This window comes from Danio aesculapii, chromosome 3 (genome assembly GCF_903798145.1).
Source record: "Danio aesculapii chromosome 3, fDanAes4.1, whole genome shotgun sequence".
Taxonomy (NCBI): Eukaryota; Metazoa; Chordata; class Actinopteri; order Cypriniformes; family Danionidae; genus Danio; species Danio aesculapii.
Window position 1 is genome coordinate 62,420,657 of NC_079437.1, and position 25,697 is coordinate 62,446,353.

Here is a 25,697-nt window from a genome sequence, read left to right on the forward strand (position 1 = left end):
ACCTGCAGAAACCCTGTATCTGGGCACCTTTCATTTGTGTCTCCATCTCCATCTCAGTGCTTGTTTAATATTGATCTTTTTAACTTTAAAATATGCTTGTGTACACTTCTGAAGAGACGCAAAGGCTTTATTTAGCAGTAAAGCAGAATGTGGGATTAGTATAATAGTATAAAACACTTAATAATTAATTTATTAAAGTATTGAGAGATAAATGTAAGCAATCAGAGACATGATCACGCTGCACACATGAGATGTAGAATCGGCCACTCAAGACTTACACACACATTTATTGAACAGGGAAGAGAAACCTATGTGTAACTTGTGTGAGAATATTTTGATGGTAAAACATATTTGAACAGAATGTATATGTTTAAATGATATTAGAGAATGTTTTTATTCAGGAAATATTTGAAGGCAAATGTTTAAAAATGTGTTTTCTGGAGGAATTTGACAATATTTATCATTGATCAGACTGAAAGAGCTTATAAGACTTTATCAGTGTTGCTGTTATTTGTGTGTTTTTAACTGATTAATGATGTTTCAGAAACACTTATGATTGTCAATTATATATTGAATATTTAATACAAGTGTTGTCATGAATATAGCCAGAGCTGCTGATATGGCATTAAAATATAAATATATGTGAACAGAATGTTAATTTGAATAATTGTCTCGTTCTTCAGTGAAGCCCCTCCTCCTCCAGTGAAGCTCCTCCTCCTCCAGTGAAGCTCCTCCTCCTCCAGTTCAGCTGTAAACACTGGAATATTCCCATCAGGCTCCAGTGAAGAGTTTATTGAAGGACAGCGAGAACATGAGTGATCCAGAACCCTGCAGAATTAAACATGAAGACACTGAACAACAAATAGGTTGGTGTTTATTCCTGATCAGAGGCAGCTCAGGGGGTTGTTGGGCTTCTGGGGCTTCAGCCCTGAATGTTTTTTCCAAACCCTGAATCTTTTGGGTTTAAGTTTGTCAAAAAGTAGTTTTTCAACACATTATGCAGAAATATTTAAACCGGTTCATTATTGCTTTCCCACAGGATCAATAGAGCAATATCAGCTGGGCTTTCTCTACCGCTTTTCTTTATTAAGAGTGTTTTTATCAGAGGCAGCCCCACGGCACAAAGCACTTTTTCTCCTTTCAGAAAGCGAGTTTACACACACACACACACACACACACACACACACACACATATATCATGGTTCTGCATAGCCACGCCTCCTGTCAGTCACTTAACACACTCGTCTCATCGCTGCACCACAATTGTCCTTCATGTCTGTTACCAGCTTTAATTTCGTATTAAAGTAAGCTTGTTGGAAATTCTGAGGTGAACGTTGGGTTGCTATTGTAACTACTCACGCAAGAGAGTCAGGCAGTCTTGTCTTGCTTTGTTTAAGATTTACCTCAGGTTTTGACTGACCGTTCCGTGTGGTCTGACCAGATGCTGCACACACAGGCTGTTCTGATTAGCTGTGAGTTTTGGTTCATTCAGGTGTATTTATGTGAATGTGGAGTCTGATTATAATTAGTTATATATTTAATTATTTAATGCATAAAATAGGCTAGTCTTTTTATAAATTGTGTTAATTGATCTGAAACTTTTAATTGCATTTTCTTTTCTTGCAAATTATAAAAGTAGCATCTGATTGATAAAACGAACCTGAATACCTGTGTGTACAGGGCCACAATGACTTTTTTTAATTTTTTTTTTTTACATTGAAACAATTGCATACAGTGTCTTCTGTCTACATTACTGACAAACACGTCAGAAAAAACTGCTGAATCTCTGTGAATATTTGGTTAACTTTTAAAACAAATGTTGTCTGGTTTAGTGATGTTAGTAATACATAGAAAAACTCAAAGCAGACTTCTCCTGAGCTCATTAACCCACTGATGACAGCCATTTTGTGATGGCTTTTAAGGTGGTAAATGAGGTTTGTTATGTTACCTTGGGAAGTTTGGACTGAACTGGAGCAAAGGCTACCTGATCAACATTACATTCCTCAAACACTTCAATCTAGACGCAGTCACCTCATGCTTGTGTTGTGGTACAATCTGTAAACTCCACCCAATAAAATAACGGCTTGGTGTTTAAACTGTAAAATCGTGACGATATTTAGTTATTGATCGTGGGCCACAAATATCATTATCGTGATAATAATATGATTAGTTGTGCAGCCCTATACCCTTTCATTATGTTCTTGGCTGTTTTGGACTCATTGACTTCCATTATAACCACATTTTATTACACCAAATAATCATGCATTCTAGATTGTTGGTGTTTTCCTGTTGGGAAGAGGTAAAATGTGTCATTTGTTGGCAGCAATAACCCTTTAGATAGGCCTGTTCAAGAAAAGTTTCTGTCTTTTTTTATATGGAGTTCAGTAGAGTAGTCAGCAGATTATAGTGTGCATGCATAAATACACTTTGTAGATGGGCCAAAAGTTTTAACCCAAAAATTACCAGTCTAACAGATGAAGAAGAGCAGGAGTCAGAAATTTAATTAAAAGAAAGTTTACTGTAGATAGTTTGCAGTTTCATCAGCAGAGGCAAGCTTCAACACTTGCAGGAAGTTTGTAGACCGCTCTACATACAACAAAAATCAGACTTTTACATAACGTCATTAACTGCGTCATACATATAGGTGTTTTTGATGCGTCTTCTACTCATGACGGCAAAAAGAACTTCAATTACACTTTTAGTTTTGATCGTACAGATAAGAGCAATACATCAATCGAATCTGTAAGGTGTCTAGTTTTTACTGTGTACACTCACAATGACTATAAACGTGTGCTTTTGCAAAATAAGGATAATAATGTAGGCATTCTCTATTCTCCGTGAACGGTTTTTAGAAACACGTCAGTAAAATGCACTGAAACTCCACGAAAACAAAACACAGACTTGAAACATATCTATAGAAAGCTTGTCTACTTTTAAATGCAGCGAGTCCATGTTGAAAACAAACAATGTTTAATAAAGTAATCTGTATGAAACTAACGCTATGTCTAGTTTCTCAGTCTGAAAAGCTTTATTACATTCGTTTGCATGAGATTCATGCAACATGTAGACCAGGGATGGGCAAACTCGATCCTGGAGGGCCGGTGTCCCTGCATAGTCTTGCTCCAACCCTAATCAAACACACCTGCTTGTAGCTTTTTAGTGATCTTAGACACTATCTAGGGTGTTCAGGTGTGTTTGATTAGTGTTGTAGCAAAACTCTGCAGGGACACCGGCCCTCGAGGATCAAGTTTGCCCATGCCTGATGTAGACTGTGGTTAAAAAAAACACGTCATTTAAAATGAACTGAAACTCAGCAAATACTCAATAAAGAGGCATGAGAGATAAATCTAAAGAAAGCTTGATATGTCTAGTTTTGCATTAACCAATTCAAGTCGAAATCAAACAATCTCTTTTCATGTAATCTGTATAAAATGGACTGTACGGATTCTCCTGTATCGCCTCATTACAGCTAACGTGATCCTGCCCTCAGTGAGCGCGCTGTTCATGTTAATATTCACTGTTAATGTACACGCTCCCCAAGACATGGGATAAAACGACAAGCTTTATCATAGATACGCGCGCTACATGAGTGAAGAAGCACTTCGGATGGTACTGGACAGCGACAGAATTTAATTTCTCCTCAGAGGAAGAGCACGGCTCTGATGACGAACGCATGCATTTTGAAGAGCGTCTAGACCCAGCGGAGGATAGAATTCCTGTCGAGTAAGTCTTTTATTCTTACCTTTATGATTTATACGAAATGTCTTTACAGGCCACTTATAGTTACATTGCTGTACAAAGTGTGTCCTATAACGGATATAGCGTATAATGATAAACATTGGCCTATATAATAAAATGTAATGTTATATGAATTAAACAATTATATATGTATATGTTATATGTATAGATTACCATAGGCTAGTGGTTATGTTACCACAGCAACAATTAAATTAATAAAACAAATTATTTCAAGTACTTTACTTTAGTATGGTTCAAAATAACTACATTATTCACTAAATTACTAATAGTTTTTTTCATGTGAGTATGGTAAACTTATTTGTGGTTGATCGTGTTAAAATATAGTTTCTTTGTTATTTGCATTCTGTTCTCTCATCAAGTATGCATATGCTAAACTATTGTGAAAGATATAAACTGACAGTTGTTTACAAAACAGGTGCTGTTCAGTTTATTATTCCTATGCGGTAACTGAGTTTATTAGGTAAATTAGTGCTAGTATCAGTAAACATCATAACAATGTTAGTAATGTAGTTTATATAATCAGCTTGTTTATTTTTTTCCAGATGTGAAAACATCAGCGGTAAAGAGAGACTGATGCTGACATGGCGCCACAGGCTCTGAGATTCCTTCATGAACTCCTACATGAAACTGGACCACAGCTAAGACCATGTAATGCACGCACTGGGCTTTTACAAATCTTACACCATTTATTCTTACACTCTTCATATATACATTGTTGATTTTGTCCTGAATGTGTCTTCTGTACACAATGTTTCATGTGTAAATTCAAGTGCACGCCTTAAGTTATATGTAAAGTGTATTTATTAGTAACTTTATCAGTTGATTTGCTATATGTAAGTTTATATAGTTTACAGAGTTGTATACAGTGTACTGACTCACAGAAGTCAGGCCACACTCTCAGGCAGCCATCGCCTGACCGCTTTATGCAGCTTAAAGGACAGAGCTGTCCCAGGAGACGCTTGCTAATACCCAGAATTGGACCACAAGCCAGATGGCCATTCAAACCAGGCGTAGACCTGGACAGTCTTGTCCAGCCTAGCACCTACTTGTGCTGCAAAAGGGATCATTTGTCTCGATGGGTTATTAACCAAGGCTGAACTTGGACCTGAGTGTCCAACATCATATGACCTTTATTGTTTTAGAAAATTGTATTTATTTCTTCAGGAAGACTCAGAGTCATCTGAGCCTTTGAGCATCCATGCCCCCTGGCTTTTACCCTTTGCAGACTGCCATGGCAGCGTCCTCCTGCTGGTTTCCTCTTGGAAAGGAGAGACAGTAAGGCCAGTTAGCCAACATCAAATGCCCTGCTGTTCACATCCATGCTTTGGCTAGCCAAATAGTAACTGACTAACCAGAGGTGACCCGGGACTGTCTGCCCTCTTGCACCCCTTCCTTGGGTGGCTTTCTCTGCCCGCTGCCGTCACCGTCTCTTCTGCCTCCTCCACCAAGGCCCTATTGAAGAGTCTGCTGTGTTCACGTGCTTGTAGAGGGCACAGGTGAAGTGTGAATAATTTATCTGAGGTTGAAGTGTCATGACGCATGAAGTGTGCCATCTTCTGGCGATCCTCTGTAGAATGCATTTTTTGCCTCAGAGACAGACAGAACCTTTTTAGGGTTAAAGCCGCTGGCAGTCACACAGAAGCATTACATGCATATTCACGTGCGTTGCGATGGCTGTCTGGATGTCAGTGAAGGTGGGTTTGCCAGGAGGCCCCATGCTGGTCCACACAGATTGAAAATATTTGTCCAGGGTCCTGCAGGGACTGGCTCTGGAGGTAAAAAAAAAAATAGGTAGCCTGCCTCCCACCCGGGAGACTAGTCCACAGCTCTAAGAACCTCTGGAACCAGCTGGATTCTTCCTTGTTGAGAGACAACTAGGCAGCACCAAAGACTCACAAAAGTGATCTGGCCATGGAACAAAACCTTGTTTTCACTGGTCAGACCCTCCATCCTAAACACGGACTTGGTCGTTCGAGACCTATCATCCTCCCCAAAAAATACCCACCATCCTCCAACTGGACCTTGGTTGGTCGAGACGCTCACTTGACCAAAGCTTGCCCAGAGATCGGTCACTATTTCGGGGGTTCATCTCAGCTCAATGCCACCCTTCCAAATCATTTCTTCCATACCCCCCAAACCAGACCAACTGGCCAGAGATCATCATCCTTTCTGGGACAAGCTCCGGCACCGCAGGGGGTCCTGGAAGAACACCTGTTCTCCAGCAGTGCCCGGGAACCCCACACTTAAGCCCAGGAACATGGACTTGGCTAACTGCACGCGCCAGCCAGATGCACCATTGGTGACCCACTTGGCTCGTGCACCGGTTCTACCACCTGGATATATTCAATTTCAGATAGCTGAGGTGCAGCAGCCTTTCCCAGTTCCACAACCTGAGGCCATGTTCAATTTTGGAGGTGGCTGGGGTGCACCAACAACACATAGTTCTACCACCAAATTATATAAGGTTTCCATGTTCGCCTTGCACAGGTTGATGGCAAGTGGCGGGCATTGGAAGCATTTGCTGGGGCAGCCACCCTGCCTAAAGACCCCCTGATTCGTTCTCACCGTGCCAAGATGTGCCGCTAACGGCTCACGGGAAACGGATGCACTTGCTTGGGCAGCCAGCTTGGCCAAAGGCCCCCTGGTTCTTTCTCACCATGCAGAACTGCAAGACCACCAAAAACTAAGTTAATTTTTTTTTTACCCCTTCGCCAAAAATAAGATGGCAGGTCAGTGATTATTGGCGTTGAGAGCACCTCCAGGTGCAGGACATATTGACAGGTAGACCGGGAAAGGTGGCCTCCCTTTGGGGATGGCCTGGCTTTCTTGGACCTGGGTCTAAACTCTAGTGGTGAGCGTCGTCAGTTTCCACCGGTCAGACCGACCATCCTCCAACTGGACGAATCATTCCAGATGCTCACTAGAAAGACCAACCATCGGCCAAGCGGACTTGGTCATTGCAGAGACCTACCATCCCATTAAACTTGTTTTCAAACGAGGAATTGTGCCACTGGTGCTCTCACAGCCAAGGGGGGTTGCAGTAATTGCTCGCTCCATTCTGGTTCGTTCTCACTTTGCCAGGACGCATAGTCAACGGCTTGCGGCAAACGGACACACTTGCTTGGGCAGCCAACCTGGCCAAGAACCCCCTGGTTTGCTCCCACTGTGTAGAACTGTAAGACCGTCAAAAACTAAGTCACTTTTTAACGCCTTCGCCGAAAACGAGATGGCAGGTCAGCGATTAATTGGCGTCGGGCATGTACCTCCAGGCACGGGACATCCCAACAGGTAGGCTGGGAAAGGTCAGTGTTGTCACCTTGTGCCAATCGCTCAGATCTACCATCCTCCAAATGGACCTTGATTGTTTCAGACACTCACTAGAAAGACCTACCATCCCCTAAATGTAATTTTCACTCACTAGAAAGACCCACCATCCCCTAAATGTACTTCGTCATTTCAGAGACCTACCATCCCCCTAGTTGAGAGTTGGACGCTGAAAATTTAATTGTTCCGAACAGCAAGAAAGACCCCCCCCCCATCCCAGACAGCAAAAACCATCCCATCCCCAATACATTTTTACTTCCTCACACAAGTGTATCTTGAGTTATTTTGTGTAGTAGTTAAATATATTTTAAATAAACTGCAAAAAAACTACTTATTTTTTCTTCAGATTCTTTCTTGAAACTCTCCCCTCTAAGTTACATACCTGTCTGATGGCGCATTATGCAGGTCTGTCTTCATAGGTGTGAATCACTCCATTAGTAATGATAGTTCACGCCTTCTCGCATAGACCATTTTCAATTTAAAAAAAAATTATTCAATATATTGTTTTCTGTGAGCAAGTAAACAAGATGATTTTCACATCATTTTGAAGCAAAATCATTAGGCTACAAGATCCAGTTCTCAAAAGTCTTGTGAACAAATGTTCTCTGTGTTTCACAGCCTTGTTTTCGTGACTTCAAAATTTTAGGTTTTCACTAAGCATGCATAAACGTTTCTTTCTCAAAAACACAAACATACATGCTGCTTGGCTATTATTGTAACCCAGCTTGTGCTATTTACAGTGTTATCACACTTTAGCCATTAATATGTTTTTAAGATGCTGAAAACAACACAAATGTCAGTGCATGTCAAAACTTCTCCAGGGCCCACACCCTTAGACCCTGGGGGTTAACCTGATTGTTAAAACGCAGATAGACTAAAAACATTTCCTCTTGTCTGTGTGGCAAATATTCAGCTGTTACCCCAGAACTTTTTTTTCTGATGTGTTTACCAGTCAGACACGGAATGAACAAGTATTCCCTGTCTGCTTTACAAATTTTAATAACTGTACTTTATAATGTGTGACTGGTTGATGTTTCATGACTAAATTAAGAATTGCATTATTTACAAACCATTTGTATTCGAGAGTAGTTTGACTTTTAAGATCATTCAGAATGAGTTAGTAAATTATTAATAAACGATTGAAATTAACATGTATATATCTTATTATATGCATCAGGCATATTATATATCAGGCATAAAGTAATGTTTACTACTATATATATGTTAATAAATGCTTTATTAACGCAATTTCATGCAGTTTTGTGACCTAATCTAAAGTGAGGTCTATTTAAGCCTTATAAATCCCTTATAAATGACAATTAAAGGCTTGGTATCAAATGAACAATAATCTTTGCAATCTTATCTAAAAAGTAAAATTACTGTAAAGTTTAAACATTGCTGAATAACAGGAGTGTCAAAATTGGATAAAACAACAATATAGTAATTAAACGATATAATAGGATGCAATGTTTAAACTGTACTGTAATTTTATTTTAGATAAGATTGCAAATATTTATTTTTTATTTGATAAAGTTTCATTTGTGGTATAGGAATGAGTAAAGTTGTTTATTTTCTTTTTTCCTGTTTTAAACGGACCCTTTAATTGTCGTTTATAGGGGATTTATAAAGCATGAATAGTCCTCACTTTAGATTAGGTCACAAAACTGGATGAAGTTGAGTTAATAAAGCATTTATTAAGATACAAATAAACTATTAGTATATGCCACTATTGGCATTGACACTATCGCTATTTGCTAATGCTTAATAAATGGTTTATAGTGTGTAGTTATTATAAAGTGTTACCACATTTGGTTGTAATTATAAATATAAACAAATAATAATAGGCAATTTACAGCTATCAAATCTTTGTCTTATCAATATGACCACAAATTGCTTTGATCAATTATGTAAGAAACTCTGAAAACTAGACTAGAGAATTTACAATAACTTCTATGTTAAGCGACTTTGACATAATTTACATTGTAAAAGCGATGGAGAAAGAAAGATAAATTGAATTGTATCTGCTTAAATGTGTATATGTGTAATGGACCAAACTAAATATAATCTTATTTAATTTACATTAATGTGCATCAAATTTCTGTGCGTGTAGCCAATGTTTCCAGTGTCTTTTCACTTCACAGCTTTTGATGAAAGTTTTTAAGACTTAATGAAAACTAATGTTTTTTTTTTTATTTCAGACCTAATTGAAGAGAATGAGGAGATTAAAGAGGAGGAACATCATGTCAAAATTGAGGGAAAAAATCATTTACAGACTGATGGTATTTTGAAAAGGAGAGGAAAGAAATGTACCTGCACACAGTGTGGAAAGAGTTTTGGAAAAAAAGGCAATCTTAAGATTCACATGATGATCCACACTGGAGAGAAACCATTCACATGCACTCAGTGTGGGACGAGTTTCAGCCAATCATCACACCTTAATGAACACATGATGATCCACACTGGAGAGAAACCATTCACATGTACTCAGTGTGGGAAGAGTTTCGTCCGCTTGTCATATCTAAATCAACACGTGATGAGCCACACTGGAGAAAAGCCATTCACATGCACTCAGTGTGGGAAGAGTTTCAGCCAATCATCAAACCTTAATCTACACATGAGGATCCACACTGGAGAGAAACCATTTACATGCACTCAGTGTGGGAAGAGTTTCAACTGCTCATCACACCTTAATCAACACATGATGATCCACACTGGAGAGAAACCATTCACATGCACTCAGTGTGGGAAGAGTTTCAGACACACATCAAACCTTAATCTACACATGAGGAACCACACTGGAGAAAAACCATTCACATGCACTCAGTGTGGGAAGAGTTTCATCTGCATATCCCAACTTATTCAACACATGAGGACCCACACTGGAGAGAAACCATTTGCATGCTCTCAGTGTGGAAAGAGTTTCATCTGCTCATCACACCTTAATCAACACATGAGGATCCACACTGGAGAGAAACCATTCACATGCTCTCAGTGTGGGAAGAGTATCGACTGCTTATCACACCTTAATCAACACATGAGGATCCACACTGGAGAGAAACCATTCACATGCACTCAGTGTGGGAAGAGTTTCAGCCAATCATCACACCTTAATCAACACATGAGGATCCACACTGGAGAGAAACCATTCACATGCACCCAGTGTGGGAAGAGTTTTAGCCAGTTATCATCCCTTAGTAAACACAAAAAAATCCACAGTGGAGAGAAACTATTCACGTGCACTCAGTGTGGCAAGAGTTTCAGCCAGTCATCATCCCTTAATCTACACATGAAGATCCACACTGGAGAGAAACCATTTACTTGCACTTAAGCTGCAGTCACACTGGACTTTTCTCCCCATAGACATCCATTCTTGCGCACGGGAATGCGTCAGACTGGAAACGCAAGTTCGAGCGTCAACAAATCACTAGGAAGACCCCACACGTCAAAGAAGGTGAAGCTCCAGGACATTTAGTTTGCAGTATACCAGGGCCTCAAGTTTAGAAATCCAATTCAATTGTCCTGTGTTGCTTCTTGTATTAGAAAGAATCTTGAACCTAAAAGTAAAGAAACTTAACTATTTTACTAAATTTTAAGTTGTTGAATAGAATACAAACTTGATAAATATTTTATGATTTAGGCAGAGCAACAGGTATTAAGTTTTACAATATTAATACACTGTGATGATCTTAAGATTCCAGGTTGGAGTATGTGGTAAATCCTGTCTGGATGCCTGCATTACTCTTCAATGGATATATAAGAGTTGTTGTGCTACCCCAGGACGCTGTGGCTACTCAGGAGTCCTCATGTCATGACCTGCCATCTTATTGACTCTTTAACCTTATGGTTTTGTTTTGCATTACTTGTATCATGTAGTTAATGTGTTGTTGTGATTATATCCTAAGTTCTTCATCTTCATTATTATCCCTAGACATGTGTTGGTTACTTTGATTGTTCTACGAGTTACATTTTATAATAAATAATTTGCATTCTAGTTATTTTGTTGGTTAATTTCCCTTATTTTGCGACTCAATCAAGCGGGTCATAACAGTTTGTAAAATATGTCCGGTTGTATACAAGATCTTGTCCTTTCAGTCATGACCATAGAAGAGAGCAGGAACGTAGATTGAGCGGTAAATTAAGAACATTGCCTTTCAGCTCAGCTCCTTCACCACAACAGACAGTCACATCAACTCCATTACTGCTGCCGTTGCACTGATCCATCTTTTAATCTCACATTCCATCCAAAACCATTACATCCAAAAAACTGCAGATACTTGAACTCCATTTGGGGTGAGGACTCTCCTCAAAACTGGAAATGCCCACCTTTTTCCAGTCAAGCACTATTATTTCTGACTTAGAGCTGCCGTTTCTTTGCTGAAGGTCCATGTCCTATGAAGCCAAAATGACAATGTTATCTGCAAATAGCAAAGACAGTCCTAGCCTACACCTACAATTCTGTCAATAAAAAATTATTATATTTTTGAGATTAACCTAAAAAACACATTTATAAAATGAATAAGTAGACGGATAGACATTGTAGTGGTGGAAGGGGAAGTAGGATGGCTTGTTCAACCATAAACCAAGATGGAGCTCTCTCAGGAGGGATGGACAAGTGCATGAGATGTCTCAAACTGAAGGCATAATAAAGAAATAAATGCTCAGGAAGCTCCAACCCTTTTGTTATCAACTGGCTGTTCCAATTCACTCATATGCAACCTAGGGTGCTTATTGTTCCAGAGAAATTAATTGACTAAATTATCAAACTATTATAAATATTAAGCAATATTTACAGGGATAAAGTAAAGGAGGCAATTCATTTAGAGTACGATAGTTTGTTATTTTAAGTACCTCACAGAAGTGGTTCTTAATTCTAGTGCTTGTGCAAAATGAGTTGACAACCGTCCCAAATTAATTCTAGTACTTCTTGCTAGATCTTAGAATCACACCTTAGAAACCACAAAAGCAGAGATTTGGCTTATCTTTAACTGCTTAAGATCAATTTGCACCAGGGGTTCGTTCTTTGTGCTTGGATTACTCAGCTGGATTTGGATATTGACGATTTGACATGATCCAGGATTGTCCGTTTAGTTCTTACAGAATCATCTGAGACTTGTTGTCATAGCAACAGTTCTGGAAGCTCAAACCTGCTAGGGAGCAGGCTCATTTCATATACACAGGATTAGATTGGGTCAGGTGTGGCCAGGAAGAAACTTTGTACCATTGCTATGCCCACCAAATTCCCTAGCAACTTGTTTTACGTGCCTGAGTCACTCCGGACCAAGATTTTACAGTAGGGCTCACTCATTTGAGCTAGCCTGCCACCCAGGAGCAGATAGCACCCTTGGGTTAATTAAGCAATGGTTCTGGTGGCTCTTAATGGTGTGGAACAACACTGGTCAGTTTGTGTTGAATTGTCACTGGGTTACCCCCATCCAGTGGCAACACAGTAGTCCTCACTGTGGTGGGCAGATTCTTGAAGGCACCACACTTTATTCCCCTCCCCAAATTACCTTCATCGAGGGAGACAGCAGCCATTGTCTTGGACCACTTCTTCCGTATTCATGGCCTCCAGGTTGACATTGTTTTAGATATGGGTCCCCAATTTGTGTCTAGGTTTTGGGCAGAATTCTGCTGACAGCTGGGGGCGACTGCTAGCCTTTCTCACAAGCACCATCCACAGACCAAAGGCCAGGCCAAGCGAGCTAATCTGAGGCTGGAGAGGGTCCTGTGTTGCATTGCATCCGGGAAACCATCATTTTGGAGTTCTAGATTCACTTTGGTTAAATATGCATATAACTCCCTTCACATCTTGTCTATGGGCTTGTCTCCATTTCAGTGCTGCTTAGGCTACTATCCCCCTCTGTAGACTGATTTTACAAGGCAGCCATTTTAAAAGCGAATTCGAAGCTGCATTGGGAAGAAACCCAAAAATATTGCCTGGAATCATACAGGAATATTGTGTACCTGGCTCTTAATCACAGTCATTTCTGCTGAGCACTGGTGAATAGTATGGCAAATCAGTGCTGTTTAGGAACACGCTCAGCGGCACTTAAATGTTAAGGCAAAATAGCAATTTTTAAAACTTCAGTACCAGGACAACACTATTACAGACAACACGCGGCTGTGCTATAGAGGACTGCATTGTTTTATTGCTCACCCGGTTACATAGGCTGAAGCAGGGAATCGTGCCCACTTAATTACTCTTAAAGAGATTGTGATTTTGTTTGATGCCTAATATGCTTTTAATTGTTTAAATTAAACTGAACTGAATGATATTAAAGTGATGTTTACACCATATCTGCGTTTTGATATCGTGGCAACAGCTGGAAGTTTGTAGTCAACAGCATGTTGTTGTAATGTTTACAGTGCTGATCCTATACTTTCATGTTTTTTCCTAAAGCAGCCTAGCTTTCATTTTTTTTAAATGGTGGCAGCTTGAAATAAGCATACTCTCCTCCCAAGAACCAGATGCCATTGTTCCCTCATGCATTCGTTCATTCAGAGATGCCTCCAGACATGAAGGATCACCAGAAAAGGACTGGCAATAGGAAAGAAGCATCTGCTCCCTCTTTACATGTGTGGTCAGAAATTCTGGTTGTCTTAAACAACATTCCTTGTAGACTTCATTTACATAAATTGGGACACAAATTCATTGGACCATTTCGCATTATCAAGGTGCTCAGGCCAGTGTTGGTTCAACTCAAATTAAGCTCCAAGTTGAAAAACATTCATCTGCTTTCTTAGGTGTCTAAGATCAAACCCATTCTTCTCTCCCCCCCTGCAGCCCTTAACTTCTGCTCCTCTGCCTCCCAGACTGGTTGAGGTTGCACTCACCAACACAGTGCACTGGCTCCTGGGTGTGAGGAGGAGAGGTAGACAGGTTATCAGTATCGGGTAGACTGGAAGGGTTATGGTCCAGAGAAGAGATGTTGGATTCCGGCTCTGAATATACTGGACCGCTTTCTCATTGATCAGTTTCATCAGGTCCACAGTGAGTCTTAAGGGAATGCCAGGGGACGTTTTTGAGGGAGGGGGTACTGTCACCGTACCTCACGCTTTTGCTCTCTCCTCCTGTTCTAGGTTACAGATTACCTTTTGTCATCTGCTTTTATTTCCGCTCTCTCATTGATCAGTTTCATCAGGTCCACAGTGAGTCTTAAGGGAATGCCAGGGGACGTTCTTGAGGGAGGGGGTACTGTCACCGTACCTCACGCTTTTGCTCTCTCCTCCTGTTCTAGGTTACAGATTACCTCTTGTCATCTGCTTTTATTTGCAGTCACAGGAGCTCTCGTTTCCCTTTTTCCTATTTATACAACATCATTTCCCTTCATGTTTGTCAGTATGTTATTAATTGTTTGTGTGCATATTCTTTTGTTACTCACCCTGTATTTGTATTCAGGACAGCCAGTGAGCGAGTGTCTAGTTGTTTTTTTTCCACGGCACTTCCTCAGCGCTCACCCGACCGGATGTTTAATTTGATTTTTGCTTTTCCCAGGACTCACTCCCTAATAAAGTCTTGTTGTTTTTCTGCATTTGAGTTCACTCTTTTTTTTACTCGTGACACAAGTATTTTCTTTCTCATTTGTGTTTAAATGTCTTTAGACTTTGGCATGATGTCTAGTTTTGAGGCTCTTTTGGTCTACTTCACTTTGTCAGACAGGTCCTATTTAGGTCATTTCTTGATTGCGAACAGGTGTGGCAGTAATCAGGTCTGGGTGTGGCTAGAGAATGTGAAGTACACCGGACACACACAGACAGATGCCCATACCCCAATGAAAAAACCAGCACAAGGGGTCATCACAGCAGAGAGTCAGCTGTTTTTTCTGAAAGGTTTACCAGTCAGGCACAGAATGAGAAAGAATTCCCTATCTGCTTTACAAGTTTTACAAAAACATGTTGTTTTGTTGTGTTTACGAATATGTACAAATAAAAAACTGCCCATTGATAGCTTTCAAATTTATGTCTCATCAGTGTAACCAAAAATTACTTGGGATCAATCGTATAAGAGTCTGCCAAAATGTGTATATGTGTAATGGACACCAGGAGGTTGATATGACAAGATCAATCTAAATATGATCTGCTATGTTTTTACATTTAATGTGCATCAAAATTAAGGTTTGTGTAGCCAATGTTTTAGTGCTTTTTCACTTCAGCTTTTGATGAGAGTTTCTATGACTTATTAAAAACTGAACTTTTTTTTTCAGACCTAATTGAAGAGTATGAGGAGATTAAAGAGGAGGAACATCATGTCAAAATTGAGGACAAAACTAATTTACAGACTGATGGTATTTTCAAAAGGAGAGACAAGTGTTGTTTTACCAGCACTCGTAGTGGAAAGAGTTTGGCAAGCAGAAGCAAACTTAAGATTCACATGAGGATCCACACTGGAGAGGAACCATTCACATGCACTCATTGTGGGAAGGCTTTCAGCAAATCATCACACCTTAAACAACACATGAGGATCCACACTGGAGAGAAACCATTCACGTGCACTCAGTGTGGAAAGAGTTTCAGCCAATCATCAAACCGTAATAAACACATGATAATCCACACTGGAGAGAAACCATATACATGCACTCAGTGTGGGAAGAGTTTCATCCAATCATCACACCTTAATCAACACAAGAGAATCCACACTGGAGAGAAACCATTCACCTGCACTCAGTGTGGCAAGCGTTTCAGCAAATCATCACACCTTTATCAACACAAGTGGATCCACACTGAAGAGAAACCATTCACATGCACTGAGTGTGGGAAGCATTTCACCCAATCATCAAACCTTAATATACACATGAGGACCCACACTGGAGAGAAACCATTCACATGCACTCAGTGTGGGAAGCGTTTTAGCCAATCACCATCCCTTAATGAACACATGAAGATCCACACTGGAGAAAAACCATTCACATGTACTCAGTGTGGGAAGAGTTTCAGCCGATCAACACAGCTTAATGACCACATGAAGATCCACACTGGTGTGAGAGAGTATATCTGCTTGGAGTGTGACAAGACTTATATTAGAGCTGTAGATTTGAAACAGCACCAGAGGATTCACACTGGAGAGAAACCGTACAAGTGTTCACAATGCAATAAGAGGTTTAATCACTCAGGAACCCTGAAAACTCACGAGAGGATTCACACTCGAGAGAAACCGTACAAGTGTTCACACTGCAATAAGAGGTTTAGTCATTCGGGAACCGTGAAAAAACATGAGAGGATTCACACTGGAGAGAAACCATACAAGTGTTCACACTGCAATAAGAGGTTTAGTCACTCAGGAAGCATGAAAAAACATGAGAGGATTCACACTCGAGAGAAACCATAGGCATGATCAGTGTCTACAGAGTTTCACTCGTTCGGTGCAGCTTAAAAAACACATGGGCTGCGTCTGAAACTGCCTACTAGTCAGTAGGTACTGCATTTGAATTTAAACGTAATACTCTGCTGTTAAAAAGTATGTTCGATACAGTATGAATGGAAGTTGGATGTACTACATCTGCCATTTTGTCATGATCATGTGACTTACCCGTGTTGCGTCACTTCACTCCCATTCAAGAATTGTCTTACGGGGCATCATGGGATAGCGTAGCATCCATCAGTTGCTCACTTCTGAAGTAGTAAGTCATCCGGCTACTTCTCGCATTCTGATTTTCAAATTCTCAATTTGGATATACTACTCAGCTCACATACTGATTTTAGTGTACTATATAGAATGGAAGTATGCGATTTCAGACACAGCCATGGACAGAAAGCTGCACACACAACATAAATGCAGCAAAACATTTTCTATTGTGACAGGACGTTTTTATGTCTAAATAATGCTTAAAAAGACTGATTAAACACAATGCTGGCGGCTGAGAGAAGAACAGTTTCATAAACATCTGGTAAACAGCACCTCTGCGGCATGTCACATCTTTGCAGTGTTTTCTGTTAGCTGTGCACAGATACTGAATAGCGCAGATTTGTGCAAGCTCATAGAAAAGATGTGGCGTGACTAGGTGGGCTTTTGGTCTAGTGTGTGCCCCCCTCAGAGTCTTTTAAAGTCTCTTTGCGAGTGATCGTACAGGTGCGGATACATCTGTACAGCTCTGCTGCTCCACTCTCCAGTTTATTCATGTGGCTAGTGTTGTTGTTTTAGATGATGTCCTCTGTCTGACCCCCTGAATGAGAAACAAATCGCTGGGAAGAAACTGCACATCAAACAAGGTGGAGCTCCAGAACAGTTCGTTTGCAGTATACCAGGGCCTGACGTTTGAAAAACCCATTCATTTGTCCTGTGTTGCTTCTTTTATTAATAAAGTTTCTTTACTTTTAATTTACTCTCACCATCCTTTTGAGTAAAATACAAACTTGATGAATATTTATTGATTGAAGTAGAGCGACAGGTATTAAGTTTTACTATGTCAGAACGCTATTTGTAAAATATTTCTAGTTGTATGCGAGATCTTGTCCTATCAGTCATGAAAATAGGTGAGAGTAGGAAGTTAAATTGAGCGGTAAATTGGGAACATTGCCTTTCAGCTCAGCTCCTTCACCACAACAGACCAATACTGTATTACTGCTGCCGCTGCACTGATCCGCCTTTTAGTCTCACGTTCCATTTCTCCCTCGTGAACAAAGATACTTGAACTCTATCGGCAGAGATGGCAAAGGTACACACATCCTTTACTCAAGTAGAAGTATAGATACTCATATTTAAAATGACTCTAATAAAAGTAAAGAAGTACAGCCTAAAAATGTTCTAAAGTAAAAAGTACCCATTACTACTTCCTGTTTTAGTTTTACATTGGCATCTATTCATAAATCACCCAATGTGAATAATTTTTATGTTAAAACGTTTGTTAAACGAATTTAAATGAAGACAACCGTACCGGTATAAATTCTGTATTAGGAAATAGAAACTGATTGAAAATAAAAGAAATAATCTCAATGCATACATCATTCATAGAGGATTTCACTGTTTAGTACTAACTGTACAAATGTTGACAAAAAAAGCACATAATTGTTCGTTGTTTTTTAAGATTCAACAAATATCACCCGGTTGTCTTAAAACTAATCTGGGCCAGATAAGGTAAAGATGTGGTACAGTAAACACTAGATAAAGTGGCTGTAAGCCTAATATGGGTCATATTTGTTAAAGCAAATGCATGGTTGTCTTAAAACAAATATGGGATAAACTGGGATAAATGGCTATCGTTTCTGATGTTTGCCTACAGGGAGGTGCCTCAAGCTTCTAAGAGATTTTCTCCATTTGAGCTCCTGTATGGATGGTGGGTTTAAGGACCACTGGATCTCCTTCGAAAGAACTGGGAGGCCACTTCTTCTGATGAGACGACGGAGAAGGCAAAAGGTATTGTTCAGTATGTCCTTTAGATGAGAGACCACCTGGAGACCTACAGAGAGAAGGCCCAAGAGAACCTCAAGAATGCCTAGAAGACACAGAAACTGTGGTACGACCAGAATGCCCAAACTCGTTAACTGCTGCCAGGACAGAAAGTGTTGTTACTGCTTCCCACCTCAACGAATCAACTACTGGTGAAGTGGCAAGGACCCTATACAGTGCTTCAAAGACTGGAACAAGTAACTTACAAAGTCCATCACCCTGATAAAGGCAAAGAAAAGCGATTGTATCACATTAATCTATTGAAGGAGTGGAAGGAGCTACCTAAAAAGGAGACATCGTTGCTGATCAGGAAAGTGGAGGTAGAGGAGGAGGATCTACTGGAGCAGAGAGGTGCAGAGCCAGCACAAACCATAGGAGTGGTGCTGAATCATCTGGAAGAATCCAGGCACGCAGAGCTACATCACCTGATGAACCAGTATTCCGGGTTATTTTGTCAGAGGCCTGGACGAACTGACCTGGTGGAGCACAGAATTCAATTGTTTAACCAAACTCCCTTAATACAGCAACCATACAGACTTCCTATGATGACCATGATCAAGCTGGGAGAGATTAAACCCTTAACAAGTGAGTGAAGTAGCCCAGTCGTCATGGTTGCAAAAAAAGATGGTACCTTGCGTGTCATCTACAGCTCATCCTGGGAGGACCATCTGCAACACCTAAAACAGACCCTAGACAAAATTCAAGCAGCAGGCTTGACCCTCAATGTCAGCAAGTGTGAGTGGGTGAAGGCACAAATCAATTACCTGAGATATCGCCTAGAAAACAGAGAGTTGCATCCTCATGTGGATAAGGTGGAAGCATTACAACACAGTCCAAGGCCAACATCATGGAAGGAAGTACGGTCATTTCTTGGTCTGGTGGGATAGTACCGGAGGTTCCTCCCTGCTTCTCAACCACTGCAGTCCCCTTAACCAAATTACTTTGCAAAGAATCCAATTCAGTGGACACAAGATTGCGAAAAAGCACTTACAACTCTAAAGAAACAATTATGTTCAGAACCTGTTCTCAAGAGTCCAGACCTTACCCAGCCATTTACCGTCCAAATGGATGCTTCTGCAGTAGGGGTCGGGGCAGTCCTCATGCAGAAAGATGCGGTACAAGAAAGGCTGGTGGCATATATTAGCAGGAAGCAACTTCCACAAGAAACCCGGTATTCCACTGTGGAGAAAGAGGGACTGGCAATAAAGTGGGCATTGGAGAGTCTCAGGTACTACTTGCTGGGCAGAGAATTTACATTAGAGACAGACCACTGAGCACTAACCTGGATTCACAGCATGAAAGACCATAATGCCAGAGTGACCAAATGGTATCAGTCTCTACAGCCATACCAGTTCAAGGTTGTCCATCAACCAGGATCCCAGAACAGGTCGGTCGACTACCTTTCGAGATACCCGAATGGCAGCCGGCTTGGAGAGAAGGAAGGTGGTGTGATGAGGTGTTAACCAGTGCTCAACGTTCAAACATAATTCACTCACCTGAGTTATCCATAAAAGCCTAAGGCGATTGGCGTGCAATTCGCCATATTCATCCATAACGCACGCTATTGTCACAAATACACACACATACACATGTTGTCCGTGTGTTTAATGTTTTCGGTTTGTCCGCATCTAAGTGTTTACGGTTGTTATTCGTTTAATATTTACCTGTTGTTTGGTGTCCGTGTCTCTGTTTTGTCGGTCTTCCTGGTTGCTCTGCCATTAGCCAGACAAATAGAGCGCCTCTCAGCAGCCTAGCTAAATAGTGCCGAGTTCACTGTGGAGCGCTCCAGAGCAACTGGAAGCCGACTTGTTTAGACTTCATGTTTATGTTTCATATCTTTATATGTTGGTCTATTATAGTTTGCCGAAAACGATCTGTGACTTGTTTATTTTCAGTGTGGTTGTACATATATCATTTGTTTGCTGTTTATTTGTGCTTTTATTTTGGGTTAAAGTCTCAGACCATTTAGAAACAGGTGATTATTAATTATATGAACGTTTGATCTCATACAACATCCCCCCCCCCCCCCCCCACTTTTAAAATGCCTGCTACGCCCCTGCCACGAGACAACCTTCTCTCAGCTCAGAAGGAAGTGAACTGAGAAAGCGATGTGTGTGCACGAATGAGTATACACTGTGACAGTACACGTCAACAGATCTTGAAAGTCATATACATGTATGAACTCAAAATGATCAAATAATATAAATAAAATAGATTTGAGCTCAAAGAAACTTTGTTTTCTGAGTATACTTGTATATATTTTTATTATGCAAAGAAATAACACTTTTTGACAGAAGATACATTATGAATTAGAAAGTTGTTACAAAACTTAAACGACAAAACACTTGATATTAAGTGCACTCCCAAAGCAAATGACTTTATATTTCTACAGACTCAATACAGAGAGAGAAGTTTGTGATTTAGTGGAGAGCAGTTATGAGTAGAGACTTCACCAACTTTATTATATCAGAGGAATTTCTGTCAAACTCGGCCCATTCTGTCACTTAAATATATTATTCCAAACACTCACACAAACAGGTAAAGAAATCTGAGATCTATTAATAATTGAGTGAATGTCTTTGTTTGACATGTACTGAGAAGATTTGTGCAGTCAAATATCAAATAATCTAAAAAACTTTATAGCCAGACTTGACTGAAGGTATTATACACTCAGGGATTGCACAGAAACAGTGTTATATTCCTCTGAAGAGACTGAAGAAGAAGAAGAATTAATCTGAACACAAATGATTCCCTCTGCTGTCGAGAGAATGATTGACAAACAGGCAGCCAATCAGCTTTCTCTGAGCCACATACAGGCGGCCAATCAGCTTTCGCTGAGCCACATACAGGCGGCCAATCAGTTTTCTCTGTGCTTCCACAGGCAGCCAATCGGCTTTCTCTGATCAGCGTGCAGGCAAATCTCCCGCCCCCGGCGCTCAGTCTGAGGCGGAGAGCGGAGAGTGCAGAGCTTTGCTGTTTGCTGTTGAATTCCTTTAACTCCACTTCTGTTACGGGTGTTGTGCGTCTATTCAAAGTAAGTGTATTATATCTGACCTTTGTAGCGTTCGCAGATTTGCTGCAATTATCTTGCGGGTTGAACTGCTTTAACATATGTGCTCAATGCTAATATACTCTCTTGTTTTTAGCTCGATGCTAATATACTCTCTTGTTTTTAGCTCGATGCTACGCTGTAAACACTTGTGTAATGCGTTACTCACGGGTTATCTGGGCACCTTTCATTTGTGTCTCCATCTCATTCATTCACTCTTAAACACTGGAATATTCCCATCAGGCTCCAGTGAAGAGTTGATTGAAGGACAGCGAGAACATGAGTGATCCAGAACCCTGCAGAATTAAACATGAAGACACTGAACAACAAATAGGTTGGTGTTTATTCCTGATTCTTCATTAATAAGCCTGAAGAACAATAATGATGAACAGCTTTGAACAGCTGATCTGATTTATTGTACAAAAACAAATGATTTCCTATAAAGAGAGACGGTGACAGAGCCAATTCAGTGGATGGGGAGGATTGGGAGGCCAAAATGGGTAAGGGCCAACAGAGGGAATTTGGTCAGGACATCGGGGTTACACCACCATTCTTTACGAGAAATGCCATTGGATTTTTAATGACCACAGAGAGTCAGCCAACCTTCATGTGTGGGTCAAGATTGAGATGGCATGCCAGTTAATCTCTGGTAGGGGAACATTACAACACATATTGAGCAGCTGTCCAAAGGCCCTGGTGGAAGAGCGCTACCGTTGGTAGCATGACCAAGTACTGAAGGTGGTGGCAGAAAGCATATGCAATGCCATCATCTCTGGTAGGTACCATCTTGCCCTGAAAAAAAGGATTGACTTTGTGAAAGCTGGGGAGGAACCTTGCCAACTGCAAAGGAGAAGGTCAGGCCTCTTCCACTCAGCCCCTGACTGGCAGTTGCAAGTTGACCTGGGGAAGCAGTTAAAGTTCCCACAGCACATAATTACAACATCACTCCGACCAGACATAATTATAATTTTTGAGTCAATAAGACAGTTGATCATGCTTGAACTCACAGTGCCCTGGGAAGAGCGGTTGGAAGAGGCAAATGAAAGGAAACGCTCAAAGTGCTAGGAGATAGTAAAGAAAGGCCAGGAAGTGGGCTGGAAGACCCACTGTGAGCCAATAGATGTGGGCTGTAGAGGGTTTAGGATCAACCTCAGCAGGGTCACCTGGGCGAAGGTGTCTGATGTTGAAAGACACAAAACACCTAGTGACTCCAGGATACATCACTGACGATGCGTCCCAGTGCATCTAGAGGATGTATCTTGCACACATAGCAATGAAAGCTGATCCCTTGTTTTCTTATAATGACTCCCAGGGGTAGCATGTATATTGTAAGAAGCAAAGGGCCCAAAATTGATCTTTGAGGCACCTGATATTTTTACTGGCCTGACATGAGAAAGCTATCCATTTATATTTACAAACTGGTAATGGTCAGTTAAGTATGACTAAAATTCTACAGGTGTCCAGGGACAGGCTTTACAATGATTTAAGCGATCAATGAGAACATCATAATTGATAGTGTCGAATGCAGCATTGAGCTCAAGTAAAACTAGTAATGCAGCCTCGGTCAGCAGCTAAGAGTAAATCGTTGGTTATTTTCACTAACGTAATTTCTGTACTGTGATAAGGCCTGAAATTATCTTGTTTATCTGTAGAAAGGAGCATAATTGGGCAGACACAACATTTTCTAGAATATTTGCCATAAATGGAATATTTAAAACAGGCCTATAATTAGATAAGATGCTGGGATAAGGTTGTGGTTTCTTAATAATAGGCTTTATAACAGCCATCTTAAAAGGGATTGGAACATGGCCTAAAGATAAAGGTTAATTAGATTAAGAAGAGGTTCTGCTACTACAGGTAGCAACTAATTCAGTAATTATGTTGGAATTGGGTCTAACATACATGTAGCTTTTTTAAATGTATGTTTATCTAGCTCTTCCTGTCTTATTTAGAAGCACTGTAGATTATTTTGATTTAGTGCAGTGTTTAATGAATCTGAACTATAAGTCTGTACAGTAAGTTTAACATGTGCTATTTTCTGTCTAAAGCCTTCTATTTTGTCACTGAAAAAGTTCATGAAGTCCTCACTACTAATTTGCAGTGGGAGATTTTGTCCCAGAGAGGACTGATTATTTGTTAATTTAGCGATGGTGTTAAATAAAAATCTAGGATTGTTGTGATTATTTTCTATCAGTTTGTGGAGGTGCTCAGCCCTGACGGATTTATAGCTGGACATACTATCTTTGCATGCAATTCTAAAGATCTCTAATTTGTTTTTCCCCCGCTTATGTTCAATAGTGCGAGTGACTGTTTTGGCAGAACGAGTATGATTAATTGTTATACCATGGTGTAGTTTTATTCTTTCTATTTTTTATGGGTGCCACAGTATTTAGTGTGTTAGGGAAGACAGCATCCATACTGCTGGTTACTACATCAAGGACATTTCCGTTTGCGGGTACATTTAGAAATAGAGAAAGATCAGGTTATTTGTAAATTCGTCTTTAGTGGACGGGACGATAGTTCTACCAGGGCGATACATCCGTGCAGATCTGCTGATTTCAGGTATACACAGCTTATAATAAGAGGTAGTAATCTGTTACACTCTTGACATTCTGGTTCTCTCTGGGCATCAACAGTTTGTGTGCTACTATTCTATGGGGCTTCTCCCCTCCGTAACTCTCCCAGGTGTGGGGAAGACGGTGAAGGTGGTCTCATCGGATGAACCCACAGCTGATGTATTTGTTTGTGGGCATTCATGAGTTCACGTGGGTGGTGTTGTGAGATTTGTGTTTGAATGCAGGAAGTCATTAGTGGATAATCAGTTCAGACTGTGGAGTTCTGCACTGTGTTCATTTCATGTGGATTACTAAACCAGAGAACATTTTGTTTTCAGTTGGCTCATTTAAAGGTGCACATGTCAGGTCTGTCATTTCTGTTAACATCTTTTTTATGGCGCTTTTACAATGTGGATTCTGTCAAAGCAGCTTTACATAAGTTCTAGTAAATTGAAACTGTCTCAGTCCAGTTTTCAGAGTATATTCGTGGAGATTCAACTCTTTATTCTGATGCATTTTCCAGTCAGGCGCAGAATGAATAAGCATTTCCTATCTGTTTTTTTTATTTTACAAAAACATAATTTTGTTGCAATTATGAACGTATAAAAATAAATTAGATTTATTTTACATTAATGTGCACCAACATTACAGTTTGCGTAGCCAGTGTATCCAGTGTCTTTCACTTCAGCTTTTGATGAGTTTCTATGACTTACTAAAAACTCAACTTTTTTATTTTAGACCTAATTGAAGAGTATGAGGAGATTAAAGAGGAGGAACATCATGTCAAAATTGAGGAAAATTATTTACAGACTGATGGTATTTTGAAATGGAGAAACAAGAATCGTTTCACCTGCACTCAGTGTGGGAAGAGTTTAAGAGGAAAAAGCAGCCTTAAGATTCACATGATGATCCACACTGGAGAGAAACCATTCACATGCACTCGGTGTGGGAAGAGTTTCAACCAATCATCATCCCTTAATCTACACATTAAGATCCACACTGGAGAGAAACCATTCACATGCACTCAGTGTGGGAAGAGTTTCAGCTGCTCATCACATCTTAATAGACACCTGAAGATCCACACTGGAGAGAAACCATTCACTTGTAATCATTGTGGGAAGAGTTTCAGCCCATCATCAAACTTTAATCAACACATGAATATTCACACCGGAGAGAGACCATACACATGCACTCAGTGTGGGAAGAGTTTCAGCTTCTCATCATGCCTTAATCAACACATGAAGATCCACACTGGTGTGAGAGAGTTTATGTGCTTTGACTGTGAGAAGACTTTTATTACAGCTGGAGAATTGAAACGGCACCAGAGGATTCACACTGGAGAGAAACCTTACAAGTGTTCACACTGTGACAAGAGTTTTAATCAGTTTATAAATCTGAAAAGACATGAAATGATTCACGCTGGTGAGAAACCGTACAAGTGTTCACACTGTGAAAAGGAATTCAGAGACTTGCGAACCCTGAAAAGACATGAGAGGATTCACACTGGAGAGAAACCATAGACATGTCTTATTACTTACATCAGTGTCTCATTAGGGATGCTCGTATTGACCGTTTAACCGTTAACCAAAAGGATGCATTTTAAATCGATTAATGGTATCACTTAAAA

At 40.3% G+C, this 25,697-nt stretch overlaps 2 protein-coding genes across 3 annotated transcripts in view; both read left to right on the forward strand.

Moving 5' to 3' along the window:
- LOC130221820 (gastrula zinc finger protein XlCGF57.1-like) overlaps nt 1–17,398 on the forward strand; it is a 59,521-nt gene extending 42,123 nt beyond the window's left edge. Inside the window, exons 2-4 of one of the 2 annotated variants that reach the window (XM_056454420.1) lie at nt 684–866; nt 9,282–10,347; nt 15,433–17,398. In XM_056454420.1, the coding sequence (XP_056310395.1) occupies nt 812–866; nt 9,282–10,347; nt 15,433–16,408 (2,097 nt within the window). In that variant the 5' untranslated portion in view covers nt 684–811 and the 3' untranslated portion in view covers nt 16,409–17,398. Of the gene's footprint in view, nt 1–683; nt 867–9,281; nt 10,464–15,432 lie in introns of those variants that run through there. The other variant, XM_056454419.1, reaches the window with a different exon arrangement.
- Nucleotides 17,399–21,744: 4,346 nt separating this feature from the next.
- LOC130220620 (gastrula zinc finger protein XlCGF7.1-like) lies at nt 21,745–25,590 on the forward strand. Its single transcript, XM_056452840.1, has 2 exons — nt 21,745–21,849; nt 24,809–25,590. The coding sequence occupies exons 1-2, from the start codon at nt 21,795–21,797 to the stop codon at nt 25,588–25,590; spliced, it is 837 nt and encodes a 278-aa protein (XP_056308815.1). The 5' UTR covers nt 21,745–21,794.
- Nucleotides 25,591–25,697: the final 107 nt, after the last annotated feature.